The sequence below is a fragment of the Pocillopora verrucosa genome, chromosome 13, assembly GCF_036669915.1.
Source record: "Pocillopora verrucosa isolate sample1 chromosome 13, ASM3666991v2, whole genome shotgun sequence".
In the NCBI taxonomy this organism is placed as follows: Eukaryota; Metazoa; Cnidaria; class Anthozoa; order Scleractinia; family Pocilloporidae; genus Pocillopora; species Pocillopora verrucosa.
The window spans coordinates 8,232,244-8,258,912 of record NC_089324.1 but is presented as its reverse complement, the minus strand read 5'-3'; the positions used below and the strand labels follow the sequence as shown (position 1 = coordinate 8,258,912).

General features: G+C 40.2%; 2 protein-coding genes and 4 pseudogenes across 2 annotated transcripts in view; 5 read left to right on the top strand and 1 right to left on the bottom strand.

Annotated features, from left to right (window-relative positions):
- The first annotated feature begins 732 nt into the window (after window positions 1-732).
- Window positions 733-6,180, top strand: LOC131800134 (uncharacterized). Its single transcript, XM_059117814.2, has one exon. It carries the CDS (start codon window positions 733-735, stop codon window positions 6,154-6,156), a length of 5,424 nt encoding a protein of 1,807 aa, XP_058973797.2. The 3' UTR covers window positions 6,157-6,180.
- Window positions 6,181-8,820: 2,640 nt separating this feature from the next.
- Window positions 8,821-11,320, top strand: LOC131774150 (uncharacterized; annotated as a pseudogene).
- Window positions 11,321-14,059: 2,739 nt separating this feature from the next.
- On the top strand, window positions 14,060-15,343 carry LOC131774149 (uncharacterized; annotated as a pseudogene).
- A 6,265-nt stretch (window positions 15,344-21,608) lies between these two features.
- Window positions 21,609-26,669, bottom strand: part of LOC131783137 (uncharacterized) — a 26,002-nt gene continuing 20,941 nt past the window's right edge. The window contains exon 4 of the mRNA XM_066160472.1: window positions 21,609-22,515. Coding sequence (XP_066016569.1) covers window positions 22,429-22,515 — 87 coding nt within the window. The 3' untranslated portion in view covers window positions 21,609-22,428. The remainder of the gene's footprint in view (window positions 22,516-26,669) is intronic.
- LOC131774148 (uncharacterized) lies at window positions 24,576-25,567 on the top strand (annotated as a pseudogene).
- The window catches only part of LOC136277792 (zinc finger protein 862-like), an 11,549-nt pseudogene continuing 11,233 nt past the window's right edge, over window positions 26,354-26,669 (top strand).

Below are 26,669 nucleotides of genomic sequence, written 5' to 3'. Positions count from 1 at the left end.
TCCACCATGAACGATGAACCTGTCGCTGAGGGCGCTGGGCCTGGGTTTCCTCCGAACGAAAGCTGTCCCGATACTCGTGTAAGGAAATTAACTGAAAAGGGTCAAGAAGAGAAATTAAGGCGACTGAAAAACGATCAAACTGCCAAAACGACTGCTGTGACAAAGCAAAGGAATGCTCTCACAAACTTAATGGAAGATGAGAACAATCTTCATTTAGTGAAATCAGAGGTTATTGTATTGAACACATTATTCAAGGAGTATCAAGAAGCACGTGACCTTTATTATTGCCAGTTGACCTCCGAACAGGATCAAGACAGGGAACTTGATCGCTATGAAAGTAAGGAGAAGTCATTTTTGGAATTTAGGAAACAGGTTATGGAATGGATGAATGTAGCAGAACGTCGCTTAACAGAAGAACTTGATCTGCTCTCAGAAGTAAAATCGGCTTCATCCAAATCGTCCCGTGTTAGCACCCGTTCGAAGAAGTCTTCAGCCAGCTCAACGCCATCTGCACGAGCAAAGGAGAAACTTAAGCTAGCGGAATTACAAGCTGAAAAACAAATGCTAGAACGCAAACAAGCTCTACGAGCAGCAGATGAAGCCTTGAAACTGGAAACTGAAATAGCGAAAGCCCAGGCCAGAGAAAGGGTTTATGCCGATTTGGAAAATGATGGTAACCTAGAAAATAAGGATGGTATTGTTCCCTGTCTCCAGCAAAGTGAACCCAAATTCATGGCTTCAACACCTGCCGCTCATCTCAACCCTGCTGCCCCAGAGTTTCACTCAAACAGTCTAGCCGGCGAGATATCGCCTCCGGCTAACAACGGGACCACTGATGTACCACAAGGAATTATCGCTGCAGCTGATGATCCCTATCGATTGGAACCCCATGAAAGGTCTTTCAAAGAAGTGATGGCCATGCAGCGACAGCAAAATGAGCAAATGATTGCAACCCATCGGCAACTGGCTGCAGCAATGACTCTGCCTCAACCTGAAGTGCACAAGTTTAAAGGAGACCCCATCGAATATGGAACCTTTATCATGGCATTCAAGGCAAGGATAGAGTCCAGAACATTCAGGGCGGCAGATTGCTTATACTACCTGGAACAACATCTTGAAAGGGAACCACGAGAACTTATTGGAGGCTGTCTGCATATGGACCCTTCTGAAGGATATAAGGAGGCGAGGAGGTTACTGGAGAAGGAATATGGGGATCCCTTTAAAGTTTCAATGGCCTATGTGAACAAAGCTCTCGGATGGTCCCCAGTTCGGCCAGATGACGCATCAGGACTAAAGCGTTTATCGCTTTTCTTGATTAAGTGTAAAAATGCTATGATGAGCGTGTCTCATATGAATGAGTTAAATCATCCTACGAACCTGCAGACCATTGCAAAAAAGCTTCCCTCGCATCTCCAGTCAAGATGGCGTGATCGTGCTGCGAAATTGAAAGAGAACGGAAGGATAGCGAGCTTTAAGGATCTCGCTGATTTTGTGGTGTCAGCAGCCGAATCAGCGAACGACCCTGTATTTGGCGTGCAGGCTTTAAGTAGTACCCAGGAAAGGCGCAGAGATAACAGTGGGAGAGATGGCAAGAAGAAGCCCTCGTCAGCAACTAAAACAAGCAACAGTTTTGCCACTGGTATCACCATTCCCGGCATAGAGGCTGTAAACCATGCGAACCGAAACAATGCTGGTGGCAAGGAAAAGTTGTGCCCCTTCTGCAGCAAGAACCATGACCTGGATGATTGTGCGGAATTCCTCAAAAGGACCATGGATCAAAGGAAGACATTTCTTTACGAAAGAAAATTATGCTTTGCCTGTTACGAATCTGATCATGTATCCAAAGGTTGTGTAAAGAGACGCACCTGCAAGAAGTGCAAGAAACGGCACCCAACAGCATTGCACATTGATGGTTTCACAATGAATAGAGAGAGCGTCAGTAACAAACCCCAAGCGACGGAAGTTCAATCTATAGCGGTTAGCAATAGGCGCATTGATGTCTCTAAACCTGTACAGGACGCACCAAGTTGCAAGGAGTCCGTAGTGCTACATGCCATACTCCCAGTTAAAGTTAAACAGAAGGGCTGTAACAATTCAGTTGTCACGTACGCGTTTTACGATAATGGTAGTGGCGGCTGTTTTGCAACCGAAAATATCAGGAGACAGTTAGGAATAGACGGTGTCAAGGTTATGCTACAACTCACCACCATGCATGGACAGAGTCAAGTGGAAAGCATCATTCTGGACGATCTTATCGTTACGAGCCTAGATGATGAGAATCCCATTGAGTTGCCTCGCTCATACACAAGAGATGAAATCCCAGCAGAACATCACCAAATTCCCACGCCCAGTCTCATAAATCAGTGGTCACACCTTTCCGAGGTTGCGAAGAAAATCCCTGAGCTTGAGCCTCGCCTGGAGATTGGACTACTCATTGGCAGCAATTGCCCGCCTGCCTTAGAACCATTAGAAGTTGTACCTTGTCGAAGCGATGGCCCATTTGCCCTCCGTCTCCGCCATGGTTGGACAGTCTGTGGACCTCTCCATATCCGAACTGATCATGACAAGGACAAAATAATCGCGAACCGAATTACAGTGAGAGAAGTGGAAACGCCGAAGGAAATCATTGCTCCAACGTCATTGCTCAGAATGTTGCAGATGGACTTCAACGATCACACCGTAAGCAAAGCACCGGACGAGCGTGGGCCTTCTCAAGAAGACAGAAAGTTTTTAACTATGGTTGAAAGGGAGACGAAAGTTGTCGACGGCCACTACCAAGTTCCTCTTCCATTGCGACATAGCGATATTATCATGCCCAACAATAAGGAGCAAGCAATCAAAAGAGCAAACTGGCAGAAGAAAAAGATGTTGAGAGATTCTAAATACCGCTCTGATTACGTTTCCTTCGTAAACGATGTCATCGCCAAAGGGTATGCACAAAGAGTTCCAAATGAGTTGCTGATACCGAACCCAGGCAAGGTGTGGTATCTACCCCATCATGGGGTGTATCACCCGAAAAAACCAGAAAAAATACGCGTCGTATTTGACTGTAGTTCAAAGTTTCAGGGCGTGTCGCTCAATGACTGTCTGATGCAAGGTCCAGATATGACAAACTCCCTAGTAGGCGTGCTAACCAGATTTCGTGAAGACCCCGTAGCCTTCATGGGAGATGTGGAATCCATGTTCCACCAGGTTACAGTTCCTCCTGAACAGTATGATTACCTCCGTTTCTTATGGTGGCCAGATGGCAATCTAGGAGCCGAGCTACAAGAGTATCGGATGGTTGTACATTTATTTGGAGCGGCCTCGTCGCCAAGTGTCGCTAACTTTGCCCTTAAGCGAACCGCAAGGGATAACGAAGATAAGTACGGTACCTTGGTTGCTGACACGCTGCGAAATAACTTTTATGTGGACGATTGTCTACGTTCCGTAAGCTCGGAAGGTAAAGCAGTCGAGCTGATTGAAGGTCTTCGGCAATCCTGTAAGAAAGGTGGATTCCGCCTCACCAAATTCACTTCCAATAGTCGTGCAGTTTTAGAGTCTATACCAGAGGATGAGCGATCGAAAGAAGTCAGATCAATAACTCTTGACTGTGACAACCTCCCTATCGAGCGTGCCTTAGGGATACAGTGGTGCGTACAATCAGATTGTTTTGGATTTCGAATCGTCATTAACAGCAAACCGTTTACAAGACGAGGAGTCATGTCCACCATCTCATCAATCTTTGATCCCCTGGGCTTCATCGCTCCTTTCACACTTCTAGCGAAGAAGCTGTTACAGGATCTCTGCCGCAATGAAGATCTCGACTGGGATGACGACATTCCGGAAGACTGCCGCAGTAAATGGCTAAGATGGTGTGGAGAGCTTCCGTTACTAGAGCAATTTCACATTGATCGGTGTCACAAACCGCCGGGTTTTGGCCCAGTTGTCTCCAGACAGCTCCATCTGTTCTCCGATGCAAGCCAGGTGGGGTATGGATGCGTTGCCTACCTACGTCTAATGGATAACATGGGTCGCATACATTGTTCCTTTTTAATGGGGAAGGCTCGTCTTGCACCTATTAAGGCCGTAACAGTCCCACGCTTAGAATTAACTGCAGCAACCGTATCTGTTCGCGTGGGACAAATGCTGTATGAAGAGCTTGAAGTTAAGCCTGAGTCTATCATCTATCACACCGACTCGACGACGGTTCTCCGCTACATAAGAAACGAGCGGAGGAGGTTTCAGATATTCGTGGCAAATCGTGTGCAATTGATCAGGGACTTCACTAGTCCTATGCAGTGGAAATACGTGGACACCAGTAGCAATCCGGCAGATGATGCCTCAAGAGGACTTTCCGCCGCTGGACTTCTGCAGCAGCAACGCTGGTCAAATGGTCCACACTTCCTAGGGAAATCAGAAAAGGACTGGCCGCAGCAGCCCTTTCCAGTCGGTGAGGTCCCAGATGACGACCCTGAGGTCAGAAAAGTTGCTTCCGCCGGTACCATGGTAATGGAAGCCACGGCTACGTCAGTTAACAAGCTAATAGAATACCACTCGAGTTGGTATCGCCTGAGATTGTCGGTGGCCGCATTCCTTAGAATCAAGGCTGTATTGCGAAAACGGAAGGAGATTAGAGGCCAGGGTTCTCTCGAGATAGATTCGGACCATGGTCAGGCAAGGTCGGGCGTGAAGTCACTACAAGCTGAAACGAAGGTAGTGGGTGACTGCTGCGCACCGCTCTCAGTTCAAGAGTTTGAAGAGGCCGAGATGGCCATCCTTCGCTTCGTACAGTTGCAGTCCTTCAGTAGAGAGTTTGACGCTCTCAGACAAGTCAGTGACAAAGGCGGTGGAGACGAACGGGGTCGGGCAAAGCAAAAGAAAATGGTGCTGAAGAAAGCAAGTTCCCTAACTCGGCTGGATCCCTACATTCATGAAGGCCTCCTTCGTGTTGGTGGCCGCCTTAGCCGCGCTGACGATCTTCCAGAAGAAACGAAACACCCCATCATCTTACCTCGCAAGAGTCACGTTACGAACTTGATTATCAAACGCCTACACGAACGCCTAGCACACGCAGGCCGCGGTCACACACTTGCTAAATTGAGGGAGAAGTACTGGGTCACCGGTGCCAATGCTGCTGTTCGTCACCTAATCGCAAATTGTGTTACTTGTCGCCGTAATCGTGCCCCTGTCGCTGAACAGAAAATGGCTGACTTGCCTAAAGACCGACTGACTCCAGCCCCGCCATTTACGTATACTGGCGTGGATTACTTCGGTCCGTACATGATCAAAGAAGGTCGAAAGGGACTCAAACGGTACGGATGCCTTTTCACATGTTTAGCAAGTAGAGCAGTGCATATTGAGACCGCCAATTCTCTCGAAACAGATTCATTTATCCAGGCTCTGAGGCGATTTATTGCTCGTCGTGGGCCTATCCGAGAGATCCGGAGCGACAACGGAACAAATTTTGTAGGCGCCAAGACAGAGTTACAGCAAGCAGTTTACGAAATGAACAACGAGCAAATCAGAAGCAGGCTGCATCTAGAGGGTACAGATTGGATTTTCAACCCACCGAGTGCCAGCCACATGGGCGGCATTTGGGAGCGGCAGATTCGCACTACCCGCAAAGTACTCACTGTTCTACTCCATGAGCATGGCTCCCGTCTGGATGACGAATCCTTTAGAACTCTACTATGTGAAGTTGAAGCTATCATTAACTCGAGACCGCTAACATTCGCTTCGAGTGATCCCGATGACCTCAACCCACTAAGTCCCAGCAATCTCCTGACGATGAAAACCAGCGTTGTACTTCCCCCAGCAGGAGTTTTTCAACGCGCAGATGTCTATATGAGGCGGCGCTGGCGGAGAGTGCAGTACTTGGCAAACTTATTTTGGACGCGTTGGAAGAGAGAATATCTCCCAACTCTCCAACCTCGTTCGAAGTGGAACAGTCCCAAACGGAATCTAGCTGTCGGAGACGTTGTCCTGTTGAAAGACGACAACTGCCCGAGGAGTGTTTGGCCGATGGGACGAGTCATAAGCGCGGAATCAGACAAGAAGGGGTTGGTACGCACGGTTCATTTGAAGACCCAAACCTCCCAACTACGCAGACCAGTTGACAAGGTTGTCCTCTTGCTAGCTAAGGAAGAACAATCGTGCCTCGATAATGAACAATGAAACAGGAAGCTCGTAAGGGCTGAACCTTCATGGAATATCCATAGTCCCTATTTCTTTAAGCGGATTGTGTGACGGACTAGACTCGTTAGCTTTAGCAAAGGACATGACAAGTTATTTTTCATAATTACTACTTTGTTTTGTAGCTAAGAACTTTCCATGTTAAGCATCGCTTAAGGGGTCGGGAATGTTACTGCCGTTATGCGTGATGTCACGCACTCATTAGCTAGATCCCGAGAGGCGCTGCGAGTTAAAAAATACATGTGCTCGATCGAAGTGGAGAATCGTTTCAACGCCCGTTTAACGTCATCGTTTATATTATAAGGACACAAACGTAAGTTTTTTTTGGTTTCGTTTCTTGTTTGTCTAGCCTTTTTCCGTATTTATAGTTGTAAATTTCCTTTGTTTCCTTTTAGTTTTCGAAACCGTACAACGTTCGTTCAAGATTGTAAAGTCCATTTCATAATTACAAGTACGCGTGTTCAAGTTTGTGTTGTCGTACCGTTTTATGCGTGCACACTATGCGCCGCAAAGTTCTTGTGCGGGACTGTAGGGAACATCGGAAACAGTCATTTTATATGGCACTCACTGCGCTGGACTGGAGTGACGTCCTCAATGAGGTGGACATAAACAAGGCGGTCGAGGTGCTTGAGGTAAAGATTCGTGCAGTGATGAATAAGTTTATGCCGCAAAAATCTGTACGCATGTCATCGCGTGACCCAGTTTGGATGTCCCCATTAGTCAAGTGTATGCTGAGGAGTAAGTCCCATATATCTTCAAAGAATAAGGAACGCCTGTCTTTATTTAATAAGCGCATTTCTGAGCTGATAACCGAGAACAGAAGAAAACTGGCTGCCATTGGTAGCGGTGAGTGGTGGAAGGGCGTGGACACCCTATCGCAGCGTCGCAGGTCATCGTTGATAAATTTGGACAAGAACTCTCTAGTTCGTCTGAACGACTACTTCGCCAACCTGTGCTATGATGACACTTACGTTAGACCTAGTCATATGGATATCCCGGACAGTGTAAAGCCCCCGAAAATATCTGAGCGGTGTGTCTGGAATACCTTATTTCATGTAAAGAAAACCGCAACGGGACCAGACGACCTCCCGTACTGGATCTGGAAAGACTGTGCTGAGCTACTCACACCAATCGTCACTCACGTTTGGAATCTGTCGCTGTCTACTCATACATGGCCAGACTCCTGGAAAAGGGCAAATGTTAACCCTCTCCCCAAAGTGAATATGCCTATAGAGGACTCGGACTACCGTGGTATTAATGTTACTCCCGTTATTGCCCGGTTGTTTGAGAAGGTCGTGTATCGTACACAAGCACAGTCAGTCATTGAGAGCAACCTGAGCCACACCCAATTTGCATATAGACAGGCGGGTAGTTGCACAAATGCCTTGCTCGCTATCCAGCACCAGACATACAAGTATTTAGATAGTAGTGACTATAGCGCAGTGCGAATTTTTACCATGGACTTCAGTAAGGCTTTCAATTTTGTGAACCATGCTATTTTGTCTGCCAAACTGAAACAGCTACCTCTAAATCCGTACATTATCAATTGGTATCATAGTTTCCTCTATGCAAGACAACAGCGTGTTGTTAGTTATAATTTTTTAGGACAGTGGAAACTTGTCAATAGAGGAACCACACAAGGTAGTGTAAGCGGACCGTATCTTTTTAATATATTTTTGAACGATTTGGAGATTTTTTTAATGGTTGCCCTGTGCTTTTAAATATGCCGATGATTCCACTATTCTTTCGCCTATCACTAGGAATAGTGACCCGTCTGCCGACTTAGTAGGACAGTTCTTAACATGGTGTAAAGACAATAGAATGGTCTGCAACCCTTGCAAATGTAAAGAGCTGGTTGTTAGAAAGAAAAATCATAATGTACTCTACTCTCCAATTAATAATATTCCCCAATGTAATAGCTTCGTTTTATTAGGAGTAACTTTACAGAGTGATGGAAAATTTGATGAGCATGTAAGAACTAAGCTTGTCAAAGCAAACAAGTGTTTACACGTCCTACGAACATTGAGAAAGGAACATTACTCTCAGGCAGAGATTGATCATCTTTTTATATCGATTGTTTTGGCTAATTTTAGCTATGCACTTTCAGTCTATGGGGCATCTGAGTCCGATCTTACGGTTGTACAAAAATTTTTAGACCGATGTCATGAACGCGGTTTTATCTCATTTCCAGTTTTTATCAAGAACCTTTTAAACAAACAAGATAGAAATATTTTGAAGAAACTAAAATCAACGGATTGCCACCCCCTGAAAGATATCATTCCTGTCCAAAAGACATATCTACACAATCTCAGGAAAAAAGGCTGCGCGCGCCCGAAAATTAATACACAGCGCTTTATGAACACATTTGTAAATAGGTTGATATTTAAGCTCCATTTATTGTAATGATATACTTTTTAATTCATAATATGTATGTAGATTTCTGTAGTTTTTTCAATTCATTGTAACATAAGATATGTAGTTTTATCTTATGATGGAATAAAGACTAAAGACTATTATTTATGTTGAAATACAGCAAGGAGAGTCTAGCAAATCAGCTGAAATTTGCAAAAAGTTGAATAGTGCTTTTCAGTAGCTTACCTCCACAGATATTCTTGAGAGATACCTAGCTTTGCATTTAAGAGAGTCATGGTCTCTGTGGAAAAGCTAATAGAGCTATCTAGTGAAAAATGTGCAGTCTGTGGCAAGGGCCTTTTTTTCAAACAGGATGTCAGAACTTGTGGATGCAGAGTAGAGGTAATCTGGCAGTGCAAAAACAATCACTCTCAGAAATGGGTCTCGTCAGAGGTTTTGGGAGTGAAAAACAATGTTTAATTTTTCTTAATGATTCCTTTTTGGCAGCTGCAATTATTTTGGGCAACAGCTACAGCAAGTTTGCCTTTATGTCCAAGGCTCCTAGTCTCAACATTATTAGCAGCAACACATTTGCACGGTTACAGAAACATTGTGCAGCCCCTGTGATTAAGGAGATGTGGAACAAAATGAATTCAATCGTTGTTGGTATCCTTGAGAAATATGGGGATCTGTGTTTGTGTGGAGCTGGTAGGAATGATTCCCCCGGGCATTCAGCAAGATACTGTGTGTACACTTTAATGGAAAATTCAACGAAAGTTGTTTTAGATATGGCAGTAGTCGACAAAAGGGAGACAGGTGGCAATTCTGTGGCCATAGAAAAAGAAGGATTGCGGCGATTTCTTGAGAAGATGGTGAATATTCTTCCCATCAGTTAGCTTACAACTGATGCTTCATCAACTATTACCAAACTTGTGCGTGAGATGAAAGGTATGATGATATTGCTATATCCATGCATCTTATTGACCTGATCACTAAGGTTCTCTATTTGTGCTTTTGTGAAAGGTTATCAGAATCTTTTTCACGACAGTATAAACCATAATTATATGCTTTGCATTATTAAATTGTTTCAATCTCTCTGGGTATTTGTTGTAACCATTATCAAATGCATGTACATATGCATACAAGTGACATGTTAGTAAGTAAATAAGTAAGCAACTTGTTATTTAAACATAGTGTTCCATTCAGGTACATTGTACTTGTAGGTCAAAGTACAAAAAACGTTACCTACACCAACTAAGAAAAGGCTCACTTGTAGTATTAAAATCATTGAAGCTGCTTTACAAGGATGCCATTTGCTAGATGATCTCACTTTGCAACAATGTGTACACCCGAGTTGAACTGATTGACAGTAGCGCATGTTGTGCATTCAACGCTTCAAATTTAACTTATAAGACCAAAATATAATCCAAGAATTAAAATACTCAATGACAAAACTGCATGTCAGGTTATCTTTTAGAGAAATACCCACAGCTGTTGGAACTATTTTAATTGCTTGATATTTGGCACAAAGCAAAAAAGCTGAGCAAGTGTCTCCATCAGGTAAGTGCAAATTTTAAAAAGGCAATTTTCTTGTCTCAAATTGTCTAGTTACCAGTATAGTTGCATGAACATTGCTTGTTTACATGGGTAGTATCATCAAGAATGATTCCGTTATGGCTAACTTTAAACAAGAATAACAGTTTTATTTCTCTTCCATGCTATTACTTAGCCTTATTTTGTTTCTTTAACCAAATATGTTAAGCAAATATCATGCTTTCCTTGACAGGCAGCATGAAATAAGGATTGTGAACCACTTAAAGAGAGGATTGATGACATTGTCAACCACTTCTGGTTCTGTTGTCAAAGTTGCGAGGGAAGTGTTAACAAACTGAAGGTAAGAAACAGTAGTGTTTTTCTTTTCAGCTTTTCTGTACCTTTTTTTCTTTTTTGCAGTATGACCTTTCCTAGTGATGCATTCAGTTGTTAGCTCAATTAACCAAGCTCTTGCATTTTTTTCTGATGTCAAGCTTTTTCAGATACATATGTGTATTGATTATTGATTGTGTATAATTTTCATTGTTCTAGCAAAATTGGTGTGGTGTTCTTCAGCATGTTTGCTGTGAACACCGGTGGGCTGGAGGAGACTAATGATGTAGGAACTGGAGAAAAGCATTGCTTAAAGAAATCTTCAAAAGTGGTAGCAGCGTTAAGTAAGGTTGTCCTTGACAAACAGTGGCTCAACAATTTGACCTTTATGTTCGATTCAGGTTAGTTATCAGTCTTTTATGTAGGTCAGTCAACTTGAAGTCCATTCTGCCTTCGTTAAATTTCCTTCCACCCTTCAGTATCCATAAACACTATAAATGGATCCCTCTAAACAAAGATCACGTTTGAAGATAGGGAAACATGATGTATGAGGCACCAGAGTTGTTACATTTATCCTTTTTTTTTTTTTTTTTTTTTTTTTTTTGAAACATTTGGAGATATTTGTGAATAAACCAGTATGTTACTGACAATGCAATTCCTTTATTTGTTGACGCTCATATCTTACCACCTAAATTTGTTCACTATGAATCTATAGCTAATTTGATGTTTGACGTTCGAAACAGAACAGCATACTTTTGCAGCATACTCAACAACTAAAATTCCAGTCACCATAGTAGGACATTTTTCTTCGCATAGTGAACCAGCACCCAACCAGAGTAAACCAATGTGTCACAGAGGTGAAACCAGAGGCAGAACAACAAAGGGATCTTGCAAATCAAGAAGCATCAGTTTCATGCAAGAAGTCTGATTGCCGTTACCAATTCATGTGCCGTCCAATCTATTTCAATTATTGCCTTACGATTTGGAAACATTTAAATCAATTATTCAAAATAGTGTTTCCTGATTCTCAAACCACAAAATGCTAAAATCATAATATACACCACATGCATCTTAACAAAAGCTTTCATAGTAGGGATCAAAGCCTTTCACCCCAAAACTTGAGCTTCTACCATGGAACCAAAAATGGCACACAAACATCAAACTTCTTCACCCCTGTGAAAAAAATCAATAAAATATCAGAATTGTGATTTCTTTAATAATAGCTTATTTCAGTAGCAAATACCAGAAATTTTACAACCAGGAATTTTTAAGACCTGTTTAAAGTTGGGAAAGCACCTTTTTACCATATAACAAATCCAAATGCAGAAGCATACAACCCTGAACCAAACTGATAGTCATCATCATGATTTAATGTCATTTATATTTTGGATTGTTCTACCACTTGTGTTCCATGACTCGTACCTTCCAAAAACAAAACAAAAAACTGACAACATATCACCTTGAATAAAGTAAAGTTATGCAATTCTCTTTTTCTTTCATATGACAAGTACCCCTAATTACAAAGCATATGTGCTCCACCAGCAGTGGAACAGAGAATCAACACACCAAACAAAACCAGCCAAATCCAATGTACAAATTGTTTTCAGCCTTAATGTGTTCACCTGGTCCTGTTAGTAGTTTTTCACTATTGCTTAAAAATGGCCTCTTCACAAGACAGTGTAAATGATTGCACAAAAAAAATCACCTATTATTAAAACAGCATAGGAGATTGCTTTGTTGGAAGTTAGAGATATAAAGACCTACAAAATTCAAGGGAACAATACAAAGGTATTTTTGCATTAATATATGCAAATAGACCCTGAATCATAAAATGAAACACCTATTTGGCATTACTAAGCTTGCAGAGCAACTCAAACTGAGAGTATCAATTGATACATTTCCCACCTAATTTGCCTCCTTACCTTTTACTATTGCTGTATTTTTATTGGCTCATAAACCCCAGTCCGTTTTTCATTGCATACAGATTTAATTCCTCTGCAAACGTCAGCCTCCAGAGGGTGCTTGCTTCAATTGCAGGGGTTTCCTTGCCAAGATATAAAGAGGTTTTCTTCAGAGATGATGACGAGAGGTATTTATATTTTACTGTATTCTTCCAATCCCAATATAATTAATGGAAATGAAGACAACAGAAAACTAAAAGTGATTTATAGATTCTAAAAATTAATTAAATTCAAATATAAAATACAAGATAACTTGTTTCAAGTACTATTTCATATGCCAATCCATCACTGACACACTTCAAGATTGCCCATTAGTGTTGAATAACAACACTTCTGGACACAAGGAATTCCTCAAGTCACTTAACTGACAAGTTATTAAGTTAAACAACAACACACATAATTCCAACCTCTATCCAAAAGCATCTATTTTCTACAAAAAAAATGCTCTTTCTATTCTTCTCTACAAAAAGGAAACATTATGATGACTTTCAAGCAAGAAAGGATGGAGGTGAAAGCACTTCTCCTTCCCCATGAAAAGAAGTGCGCCTGGACACCCCAGGATTCAGGGCAAAAGATTAAACAAATTGCCACTTACTACAGAACATGACAGCGGTTTTGTTCAAAGGAAGATGGACGTATATTTTCGAGCTCCGTTGGTTCTTCTGTTTATTGGCCTATTTACCCACCTTTATTTGATCCCAAGACCCCCTGCAGCTACCTCCAACTCAAATAACAAGAGTCAACTTACTATCAAGTCTGAATCTACTTGTTTGTCAGGTTTCAAAGCTTTCGCTTCATCTTATTAATGTTTTTACTTCATCTTATTAATGTTTTTACAATTTACGGAAAGTCCTTCTCTTACTATGAACGAAATCGCGATAGAACAAGTAACCTCCGCTAAGTCCCTTGGAGTTTATGTCGATCAAAATATCAACTGGGAGTGTCATATTGAAAACATCTCTAAGAAGATAGCTTGTGCCAATTAAGCGAATTCGGCACCTCACTCCATTTAATGTTCTAATTAAAGTTTATAATAGCCTTGTTCAACCACATTTTGATTATCGTAATGTAGTGTGGGGAAACTGTAACAAGGGCCTTTCTGAAAAACTGCAAAGGCTTCAAAATCAGGCAGCTCGCATCCTAATGTCTGCGAGCTATGATAGTAATTTAGATGATTTGTTCCGGGCACTAGGGTGGCAAAGACTCTACTATCAAAGATTGGAACAAAAATCTCTCTTAATGTATAAAACTTTACATGGTATGACACCAGATTATCTGAGATCAAGATTTGTATATCGTGACAATATAAGTGCTTATCGTTTAAGGAATACAGAAAACAAATTAGTTCTTCCACAACCTCAAACTGATTATCTTAAGAGAAGTTTTTTGTACAGCGGAGCTCACTTGTGGAACGACTTACCCTTAGACCTAAGACAAGCGTCTTCACTGACTGATTTCAAATCTAAATTAAGTCGCCACAGTTTAAAGTAATATCTTAATTTTTAGTAAATTTTAGACACAGCCTCCATGAAAAGCAGATTTATTTATTTGTTTCTTTGATTTGAATTGTTATTATTAGATTTTATTATAGTTAGGAAGATAGATATACCTTTATAGATAATTAACAACTGATGGAAATACCGTGTTTAAATAAAGTTATCTTATCTTATCTTATCTTATCTTATTGCAACCAGCGACGTTCAACCATGTTTGTCAGATCCAAGTCGTATTTGTTACTAAACCTACTCCTACTTTGTGGGGACATCAATACCAATCCTGGCCCAAATTGGAAATATCCTTGCGGTTCATATAAAAAGCCAGTAAAGTCAAATCAACATGGAATACAATGTGATTCATGTGATTCTTGGATTCACACCTGCTGTTTGGGGATGAATAATGATGAATACCAACTACTTGCAAATTCTTCATGCTCGTGGATTTTCCCTGATTGTGACCTTCCAAGTTTTTCTCACCTACGCTTCTGGACTTGTCTTCAGACACTTTGAACTTATCAAATTCTTTTGATATTCTGTCTGGTTCTGTGGTTGACAATGGAAATAATTTTCCAAGATCTAATCCAGTGACGAGTACATCCAAGCGCAACACAAAAACAAAATTAAAAGGAATGATAATTAATTGTAATGGTCTTAAAAGCTCTAAACACTCTACTGAATTTCAAGCTCTACTTGATCTACACGATCCTGATATTGTTCTGGGAACTGAATCAAAACTCAATCCAGATATTTCATCATATTCAATCTTCCTGCCTTCATATTCAGTCCTCAGAAGAGATAGAAACGCATTCGGCGGAGGCAATTAAATCAGACCTTGCAAGTATTGAAGAGCCGAATTTTAATGTGGATGGTTGCGAAGCCCTTTGGTCCTCTCTCAAAATTGCAAATAGGAAGACATAATACATCTCGTCCTTTTATAGATCACCAAACTCTTCCACTGAGATACTTGACCATTTAGACGACTCTCTTAACAGTGTCTTCTTGAGAGTTCCAAACCACCCCAATATTATCATGGGCGGTGACTTCAACCTAGGCAATATTGATTGGAACCAGGAGATTCCTTCTACAACCAATCCTGCGATTGCATCTCAGCATAATAAATTCATGCACATACTTGATGACTACTCATTATCCCAGCACGTTAAAGTTCCAACTACACCTGCATCGGGGAAAACGCTTGACCTACTTCTATCTACTTATCCAAACAGTGTCTCTTATGTATTTATGTATTCCGGCTTGAACGATCATCTTGCTGTAATTTTCGAGATCAACTTGAAACCTCTTTGCTCCACTAAACCTCCACATAAAGCTTATATTTATAAAAAAGCAAATTTTGATGGTTTAAATGACTTTATATCTAAGTCATCATCAGAATTTTTTGCTTCGAATCCATGTGGTAACTCGGTGGAACAAAACTGGAACTCCAAAGACAGCGAGAATTCTCTACCCCAACCACAGAAGAAACAAAGGACTTAAATGACTGAGTCAGACAATGAACTTTAAAGCTTAACTTTGTTTCTTACTTATTGCAGACTTCTCAAACAGACTTCTTGGATGAAATTTGTTTCTACTTTCACATTGTTGACTGAGTTTTTGACACAACATCAAAGTCTTTCTGTTTTGCATACAAAATGAGATGTAAAACCATTTCCCGTTCCACTTTCTATTTCCAAACTGGCTCAGTGAAAATGCAATGATGTATCTTTTTTCCAAGAAAATGGACGGTTCGTTATTATCCTTAATAGAAAATAATGCTGTTCTTTTTTTTGCCTGTTTGTTCCTGTTCTTACCAATGATTCAATGACATAATAATTCAAGAAAGGAAAAATACTTGATATGACCTTTCATTAAATCATTTTCTATACACTGCATTTTCCACAATTCTCATTTTCCACACTTCTCCTTTTCTTATTACTTGCATACCTTTAAATATTATTCTTCAATACAAGCTTTATACTTGTATATATTTTTGTATCTTTTTCTTTTGGATATTTTTACACTCTGCATTTTCTACACCCTCATTTTCCAAACTCTGCATTCACTCCACTCCACACTATGAGTTTTCCACCAAACCGAACACGTAGGGACAAAGTCAGTCTTCATCATGAAATTCTACTTGAAAAATATTCCAGAAAATGGTTTTAAAATGGTTTAAAAGAAGCTTTGATGACCCCCAACATTCCTTAGTTCTTGAGTGACAATGTTCGCAACACCGCTGAATACAATACTGTAGACCAGCACAAAGTCAAGGCAAATTAGGGCCAGAAAGACGTGGCAGCCTCAAGTTCTTCTGTACGGACTTCAGATTCCGCCTTAAACAGTGGCTTTGGTGTGTTTATGTGGAATCTTGAACAAAAATAATTAGAGGAAATTGATAGGAACTACTTTGGCCCACAAAGAGTTGTTTTAATAAAATATTTAGCACTACAAGGCATCCAAACAAGTGATCTGGGCAAAGTGCACAACAACGAGCAACTTCCAAGCCTGGAAATGACGCCTGTAAGAAATTTCTGCAGATAGCAAAGATACATCAGAGCTTATCCCATCTGATCATATGCCAGATCAGGGCCATCTACTACTGGTATCACCCATCAAACAGGGATGGTCCACCAAGTTTACAAATGCTCCAATGTTTATGTACGCAGATTTATACAACTTTATGATTATGAAGGCTGGCTATGATCACAATGGATTAAAAGCTTACAAAGGCTTACAGGGCTATAAACTTTACGAGGCAAGACACATTTTGAGTCTCTAGCATGTGGCCATAACAGATTTTAACTACAGCTTTGTTAGATTTCACATTAGGTCAGATAGCTTAAATTGTTATTTAAGATAATTTGCCTTTCGCTTTTCATGTCTTACCCTCTTTAAAATTAAACCATTTTCTTCCTAGTTCTGCTTCTTTTGGGAAGAGGAAGAATGAAGCATTTTTTAATTCTGGGTATCTCCTCTTTTGGGTACACTTTCATTTGAATGAGACTTTTTTAAGCTTTGCATGCGGGCAATCTTCTTTTTTCTGCTGTTGTCACAGCCAAACACCAAGCATTAATTCCATGTCAAGACAGAGAAAGTTGTTCTACATGTGAAATGGAATAAACGGACTGAAAAATAACCACACGACTTTGTTACTTGGCAAACATGTGCCTTCCAGCAAAGAATCAAGGAATGAGCATTGTTGTTTGCAAATAAAGAAGATTAACTCTTATTGGTGTTTGCCTATTTTAAACACTAAATTGGTGACTTCATGCCCAATGAAGCTGATCATTTGCCACTGCCAACCACAATTGCTAATGCTGTTTTGCTGAAACTACTGGATTTGTGGCTGTCAGACTCTGAGCTTTGGTTTGCACAAGCTGAGGCGTTATTCACAGCACAAAATATCACCCAACAGAAGACAAAATTAAATCATGTTGATTAAGTTTTTCCAGCCTAATACGCCTCAGAGGCACATGAATTAATCATGGTTATGTAACCCATTGTGTGGGGCAATGTATGGTATGTTGTTAGAATTGCTTCATTAGCAGAGAGCTGGTATATACACTACATTGCTTTCATTCATATTCATTCGCGTCATGGTCAGCTGTGGTTATGGTGGTCAGACTGAAACTTTTTAGTCTCGCAACATTTATTATTTTTAGCCGATTTTTATCAGTTAATGATTCCTGAATACCCCAAATGCTATCTTAATGCATCAGAAACTATTAGAATGTCAATTTTCACTACCTGTGGACCTAATTACATCGAATTTTGTCATCTAACATGTGGCAGCCACAGCCGCCATCTTGGATTTAAAGGCAAGGGAAAAGTCTATCTGAGCACAAGGTCAAGTCATCACCCAAAAACAGTGGCCAGCTTCCAGCTAACCAGATTGGCCCTGAGTGGGGATGTCTGTCCAAATCCAGGTCCAGGTACTAGTGCCAGAAACATTAACAAGCTAAAATGTAACACAAGCAAGAGAACAGTTGCTAGAATGCATCGAGTTGTAAGATGTCGGAGTTGTCAATTTCTATATGATGTCAAATGTGCCAGCTTAACACTCAAGGACTACCACCGCTATGAATCTGGCATGAATAGATCCTAGATGTGTGTAAGTTGTCTTTTCTCTGTTCTTCCAAGGGATCTAAGCTTTAATTCACTAAATGATTCGATAAACAGGGTGCCATTATAGTACTACTGGTGTTCGTGTTACTGCCAAGATGTGGGAATCAAGCGATGAGGACATGTAAAGTCCCACAAAAGCATGACGAAAGAATGGGCTAGTTGAAAACAAATTTTCGGTAAGTGAGCGAAAATAATTTTGTTTGTTCTCCAACTTATAATATCAGTTTTCAAGCATCCCTCATTTCCTGGTGGAGTACAAGTGTACTTCTCCTGATTTGTTAGCTCAACAATATTTTCAGTTGCTTCCTTTTTAGATGAGATGAAGATGGCTCTTCACCTTTGTCTTGTACTAGAGCATGTGAAATAGTGCTAAGCACTTCTGTTTCTATTGGCTTCCCAAGTTTACATGGCCTTAGGAGTGAAAGTGCCACTGCAGCTGCTAATGCCTGAGTCACTGATAGACTATTTAAAAGACATGGACACTGGAAGTCTGTAATTTTGCTGTCAGTTTTTCATATACATATTTACAAGAATATGCATGAGTCTGTGTTTTTCAAATACATTTTACAAAGAGTATGCATAAGAGTCAGAGCGTTTATTGTATTATTAACTGTTTGCTGGTTATATTTTTAGCCTTTCAGTGTATTTGTAATTTTGCTTGCAAGACATAATAAAGAGGGTCGCACACAGCTGATGTTGACACACGTTAACTATGGTTGCTTATAACATGATAAATGTTTTATGTTCGTTTGAGTGGGGGAGCAAGTTAGAATATAAGTGACCAGCTACCAGAGGCTCCTTATTCAGCACTGAAAGCCAAATTACAAAAATGTGTCTGCCCTTCAAAATGACAATGATTACAGCAGCTGCTACATGTTGAAGACCTTGGCAAATTGGGAGCCATCACAACATTGACGGTGAATGTCAAAACTTTGCAGAGGTACATTAACAGCTTCTGCCACTGATGAGATTTTTCGTGAGCTTTAGCTGCAGAAGCTTCCCCTCACGGTTCGCATGACTTTTGTGGTGCACTAAGATCCCAGTCTCAGTAACCTCCCCAACATGGCAGACAAACTGCAAGGTCCTCAAGCACTGGTAACTCCAGCAGAGTGTCTTCGAAATTACCTTAATACAAGCTGAGCTACAGAAAATCTGGAAAACATTGCAGTCTCTTTCATCATTGCATGAACAACAATGATCTCACTCCCAACCTGACATTTGTTGGTACAACGAGCAATTTGACCCATGGCTGTGAGCCATGCAAGTTTTGACAGCAACAGGGAAACTTGACTGTCAGCCGGTGAACGCAGCTGTAGTGACTGGCTCATCTTCTCTCCTCCAATTGTAAGACAAGAATTCTAGACTACATTTTTTAATTGCCACTGGAGCTGCTATTAGCATGTTTCTGGCTGGACTGTCGCATTGTTTCCAGAAAAGTGACGTCACATTGCAAGCTGAGAATAATTCTATCAAACACCAACAGTTTGTGACAGTAAATCCTTGAATTTGGGCTCCCACATCCCCTCACCTGGAATTTCTAGGAACTAATGTGACTTAACCTATCATTGGCACTGATTTTCTGTTGCAACACAAATTGTTAATGGATCTGGACAGACAACACCCAATTGACACTAGGAGTGGGACACGTGTCAAAGCTGAACCTTCACCATACACCACTCCATACCTTCATTTCCTCTTTACTCCACCATTCACTGCTGCTCCTTTTATGGCAAGCCATAAGGGACAAAAGTGGTTGAGAGCTTTTTTTCGAGCCAAGCAGCTTTTTTGCCTAGTTGAGAATTATTTCTTCAAGTCTGTAATTTTTCCAGCCAGTTGAATTCTGACAGCCAGTCAAGAACTTTTTCCTCAAGCCAAGAATACCCAACATGCCATGTCGTCATTTGCCACCAAAATGATCACATGATGTATAGCACAAAATGGCTGCTAGCAATGGAGCAAGCTCTCAATCAAGACACATAATTCCACAAATAGTTGGCTGCATAAATGAACTTTTGCAAGCTTTAGAAGCGGAGCAATCTAGTTCGAAAATATCTTTAACATATATTAAAGTTCATGAGAACATCTTCTTCCACTGCTCAAACTGTACAGACAAGATTCCTACCAGCGTCAGCTAATACTACCTCAGCCTTGCCTCAACACCAGCCGCCATTGTACACAATGAGGAACAACTTTTCAAATCAGCAAACAAACAGTCAATACAAGCACAAGGAAACAACAAGAGGAAAAAGAAAAAAAAAGGAAGGTCAGTTGGGGTTCAAGTCTGTTCTCAAGAGGTGAATTTTGCCAGCAGGACCAAATGACCAGGAAATCCCTCGCCAGGTAAGTAAATTATGTTTGCAGGAGAATGGCCACATTATCAGCGCTTTTGAGTTCTGAAAGGAGTTTAGTGAAACTGATGTAGAGATCGAAATAAAAAAGGCTTTCCAGGAAACATTGTCTGATGAAGTGGGCTTTGAAATTGTTTCTTTCGTTCAACAGAATATTCAAAGACGAAAAGCCAGTGTATGTAAGGCCCTGTAAGGAATTGCTATCCCACAAGGTTAGCTCCTGCATATTCTGAGTTTATATTTTTTTCCTGCCCTGGCGTACCATGTTTTGCTGTGTTCTGTTTTTCAACTGGCGAGTAAATGCTGCAGTTAAACATTTTTACTCCCAGTGAGCTTGTGAAGAGATGCAAATGGGCAGCACTTAGCTTCATCTACTTCTTGTTACTTGATTGAAAATGAGAGATATTTGGTTCATTGCACAGAGGGCCTGGAGAGGAGAGTGCTGTCATGGCAACTTAGTTGGTTTTATTACATGCCTTATCCCCTGAACATTAATGGTACCAACCTTGATTGACATCACTCCAACATTTTCCGAGAGAACCTTGATTTTTTTATTAATCTTCATTCTGAGACTGTGGTCTCATTATTTTTTCAATAAAAACTTGTACATCTCTGGAACAGGACCAGACACTTCAAAACAGTAAATGCATTTCTTTGTCATTTTGAAAGGCCTTTCAATCATTGAAGTGATTCACTTATCTGACAGTGACAAGGGCATTAGTAGAAGAAAGTATGCTTACAAATGTCCAGGTCAATGCCATATTAATGCACAATTAATGCAATAGTGACCTCAAACTCAGTGCAGTATTTTTGTTCTCATTCAGCATGAAAAAAGATGTCATATGTCCAATCTGGCATTTCCAAGACTGTCAACAGTTAATTTCGTTCCACTTTTGTGGTTTGCATGTTCCATTAATCTTTCAATCTAAACTAAAATGTCATCAGTGGGAACTGATAGAAAAATTGCTCTTTCTCAATGATGTTTCTTTGAATTTACCATTTATAGTAATTTGATTCCAACCATTTATGGGAATCCAAATATAAGAAGACACTGATGGGTTTCCCTATATGACAAGTGTCAATTTCTCAAAAAAAGCAAACTAAAATAACCTGAATGTTAAAACAACAAAAAACACCAATGTTATGTGAACTACCATCAATGTTTAATAATCAGTTCACAAAAATGTTACATTATAATAAACCATTAGTGGCAAGTTTGCACTTACCATGTGTATAATATTCATGGGAAGTAACAATTTCCAAATAAAACTAAATTAAAACAATCTGAATGTTAACACAACAAAAAACACTAATGTTATGTGAACTACCATCAATGTTTAATAATCAGTTCACACAAATGTTACATTAAAAAAACCATTGATGGTAACTTAGCACTTACCATGTGTGGAATTTGTATATTAACATTAATGTGATTTTGCAGAGGAAACATTAGTGCTAAGTGTCCAACTTCTACATTGATGCTATCACCATTTTTTTGTTTTCCAATTGTGTAAGAACATGAAAAGATCAAAAGCTATAATTTTCCTAGAAGCATACATGATTATTTTTTGTAAATTTATACATCATCACCACCCAATTAGATTAAGGTGTGGTTCCATGTCCATTTTCATAGCATTGACAAAATTTAACTGTAGCTTCTCCAAAATGTTGCCAATTTCTATGAAACTTTACCAAATGGATGGATGTTATTAGAAGAGCTGAAAGACCAGTAGATCCTCCACCCTCTGCACCTTTGGTTCTCAAAAAGATTGCTGGTAACATCAAAAAGTGTACTGGGTGCTTCAAGGCTCTAACATCCAATGTTGTGGGATACCAGAGTCCAGATGATCAGCTATACTGTTTTGCCAAATTCGAGCGCTATCATTTCTTCAATAAGGCAACAAATGCTTGGCAGTTAGCAACATCAACGAGACACTAACACCTCAACCCTGTCTGCACAAAGGTGTCATCAAAAATAACGTCCGATAACAGTCTCATTGAAACTGGTAGCCTGCGTCAACTGGTTCTTGATAGATTCCAAGTAAATATAGATTAATTTTGTAGCTGCCTTTTGTTTCCTTGTATGTCCATGCACTTCTTTCAAGAAACTCAGTTGTATGCTCGCAGGTTAATCTTTCCTGGAGTTTTACTCTTTACTTTAACTGCCTTGCATCTCTTTAAATCTAAAGGTGGCCCCTGAAAAAAGTGTTCAGTGGATTGACATATTACACATTCTCTTGGATTAACTCTAAGGGATGTCTATGGAGTGTTGGGTGTGTACCCTGAAATGAAAAATCAAGTTATGGTGATCGTGATTTCATTAGACCCTGACTTTTTGGCTTGTGTAGAAAATTAAAGAATCTGTTAAGGATAAGTAGCGGGATTTCCAACTATTAACATTTATGGACGTTAAAGTTTAAAAGATTGAGAATTGTTTACAAATTAATCACATAACAGTTGGTTACGAGTTGATGAGATTCAGGTCAATTTAATTTAGGCATGTGGCTTATAATGGTTTTAAACTTTTTTTCCACCCCTAATAATGGTGTGACAAAAATTTCCAATCATTGGTGAACTAGTTGAGATCTTTTTATTCCATTGGCAGTTATCATGGCAGCAGTGGGGTGTTTTAATGGGTTATACTATTGCTATGGTAACCACTTATGGCAGTGAAATGGTTAAAACTTCTTAACCAATGATTGAGAATTTTGTTGATACCATTATTGGAGCAGTAAATGATTCAGAGTGCTAGTATTGATTGATTAAGTGTAAGAGCAAGAAAGAGCCGGGAACTGTTAAGACCCACCTTATATTGTTCAAGAATATTGCATTTGAAAATGTGTTGAGATAATTTAATAAAGGTTATGGCTTGTTTTGTTGTGCTACTGAACAATTCCCTACACCTGTTTTAGCTTGTTGATATTTTTAATACCAAAGAGTTGTTATGTACAATGTTTCCTTCAAACAGCAATTGCCATGTAGTTCAAATTTAATTCAAACATAGGAAAAAATCTAATAGGAAGTTGATTCGCTGCTCTATTAATTGAATAGTCTCTAGTGGATCATAGAGCTTCGTGCCTGGAACCAAGTCACCTCATCACTGTCCAATATTTCACACACCTCCACATTTCTCTTAAAGAAAGAAAGATAGATATGTTTGCAATCTGTTTTAAGTGCAAATAAATGTGGATGGCCCACAAGAACAAAAGAATAAAGGTGATTAATATTCAAGTCCATTCAAATGGTAAGTCAAATCTTTTTGTCATTTCTGTTTATATTTTCTGCATCGTTTTTTTTCGGCTATTTTTTGGGGTGGTCCGTAGGGGGGGTCCGTAGAAGGGGTCCGTGGACCGGTCCGTAAGGTAGTCCACGGGCCGGGGGTTAGTGTTTTCGGGTCACCCCATTCTTTAGGCCAAGAAGAATATTGTGAGATTTTCATATCGTTTGATGAAGAAAATAGCAATGAATCAGACAGTGAGAGTTCTACAGAATCTGACATAGATTTCAAAGGATTAGTGAATCAGAGTGAAAGTGAATCAGACTTAGGGAAAGTTCAAGCAAAAGCCGTGATGAAATTCCCTGGTTGCAAGATTTTGAGAACCTTGTGATCAACAGTCTCATTACCACTTCCACTCTTTTCCCAACAAAGCAAACAAAAAAAATATTTTTAAACCTTACTTTTGACCTTTCTATTATCGATTTAGTGGAAAAAATTAGCAAACAAGCGACTTAGGCTTGACATGTGGAAAGATGTCACTACTCAAGAACTTAATGCTTATTTTGGTCTGTGCATTATGACGAGAATAAACAGTCTGCCAATAATTTTTATGTAATGGTCGTCAATTCATTTATCATATACTAAACAAAATATCGCGTTTCTGATTGGTCAATGATGAATGCATAAATAGGTTATAGAGTGCAATAGAGGTTATAGAGTGCAATACGGAGAAGTTGCCATGGAAACACCGGGGAAGTGCCAAATTTTAACACCAAATTATAAAAACATGGCTGACAGCCAGTTTGCTTTGTCAAACCAAAACATCGTTGAGCAACTTAAAGAAAATGCGAAAAACAAAAACACGTTGAAAGCTACACAGACCTGTGTAAATGTCTGGCAAACATGGGTGACTCAACAAAAAGTAAACCCAAAAATGGAAGAATACGAGCACGAACAACTCGATAAAATGTTGCAAATCTTCTACACAGAAATACGCACAAAAGACGGGTGTGAGTACGAACCTGAGAGTTTAAAATCCATGCTGGCAGCCCTCGGCCGCTATTTAAAAGAGCATGACTACAAGTACTCTAAAATAAGAGACCGAGAGTTTCACCAGTCGAAGTTGGTACTCGAAGGAAAAGTGAAGTGTCTCTGTCAACAAGGAAAAGGCAAGAGACCCAACGCCGCGAACGCACTGATAGCCAAAGAAGAAAAAATGCTATGGAGTGAACAAAGTCTCAGCGACTGCAGTCCAAGAGTTCTGTCCCAGACGATGTGGTGGATCTTGACTCAACATTTTGGCCTGAGGGGAAGACAGGAACACCATTCAATGGAAGTCGAGGACTTCAGTTTTTGTGTGGACGACAGCGGCACAGAGTACGTCACATTTAAAGAAAATCCTACAAAGACAAGGCAGGGAGGACTGAACACAAATCATCGTAGTGTTCTGCCAAAAATGTTTGCTACTGGTGGTCAGAGATGTCCTGTTGAGTTACTGAAGCAATACCTTAGTAGGCGTCCTCAAGAGCTGCGCGACAAAGGTCCTTTTTACCTTGCCATAATCGAAAATCCCAAAACAAATGTTTGGTACAGGAAGCAGCGGCTCAGCATATGATGAAGAGTGTCGTCAAGAACACAGCTCTGGAAACAAGCAAGAAGAAATTGACTAACCACACCGCAAGGAAGACAGTTGTGAAGAAACTCAGAGCAGCAAGCGTCAAGAGGCAGTCGATAATCCAGGTGACCGGCCACGCAAGTGAAAAGTCTCTTAACGACTACAATGAAGGTAGCGAGAAGGAACAGCGACAGCTTTCAAACATTATCAGCAATGCTCCACAGTCAGCAGCCTCCAGCAGTTTTCCTGGTCTACCAATGTGGTCTTCTCCTGCAACAACTTCAACGTGTGAACAGGTGAAAACAAGCAGCCATGCTTTCACTGTGAACAACTTTCACAACTGTCAAGTCACATTTAACGTGATTCAGGGGCAATGCAGTTCACCAAAGTCTACAAGTCAGAATGTTATTCCCTGAGGCCGATTGAGATCAAACATTTGAAAACAGTTTAGTGGGCTTAAGTACTCTTGCCGCTTTTAATAACTGAAATTTAGCTTTTGAGTTTGGCTTGTAATATTTTCTGAGAAACTTTCAAGAACTTCACGCTTGATTTACCTGTCACAACATTATATTTTTGATTGGTTCAAATAAAACATGTGAGCATTTTGGAACCCATTGAAGTGTTTTTTGTAGTACGTAAGGCGTGCAGAGTAGCGTGATGGAGTAATTTTGTCGAGAATATAATAAATAAAAAATCGTATGAACCTGCTCGTGCATTTCATGATTTATGGTCACTCATGGTGTTTTGGAAGTTCTCAAATTGCACTCGCCTACGCCTCGTGCAATTTTGAGAACTTTCAAAACATCACTCGTGCCCATAAATCACGAAATGCACTCGCGTTCATACGATTTCCTATACTTATTAGAAATAACAGCAAACAAAATGTCCTGACCAAAACAGGTTCAAAGAAATCAGTTGGCAAATTCATTTCATTGATTCTTAACAAGAACCACCACAAAGCATGAATACTGAAAATGCTGTTTGGTACAAAAACAGACCACTGGGTGTCAACAAGTTAGGCAAAATGATGGAAACTATATCTGTTGGAGCAAAGCTCTCTCAGATATACACCAACCATTCTGTTCAGGCATCTGCCATAACCATGCTCTCTGACATGAATGTTCCAGACCGTCACATCATGTTCATTTCAGGGCATAGCATTATCCTTGCACTGTTGAGAATTCACGAAGGCATATTACAAAATGACAAAAGTAAGGGAATCTCGGTTGAACAGGCAGGCAAACGATGTAGAGGAAAATCCAGGCCCTACAATATTTGATGCTATCGATCCAACAAGGACAATATGTACTGACTACAGTCAGGGAAATGAAGCACACTTTGCTGAAAATGCTGGTAAGCACTGTGCAGCCATGTCACTTGCTGCTATTAGTTATCATCACATAGAGGATATTCAGTGTTTTCAATAAGGGCCGGCAGCCGGCGAAACTCGCCGATTAGAAGATTGTTTTTCGAATTAGAATAGATTGTTTTTCAAATGTTTAGGCAACTTAATGACTT

What these genes read in the sequence shown, in the direction of transcription:
- LOC131800134 (XM_059117814.2), top strand. Translation starts at nt 733, where the DNA reads ATGGCTTCAACACCTGCCGCTCATCTCAACCCTGCTGCCCCAGAGTTT.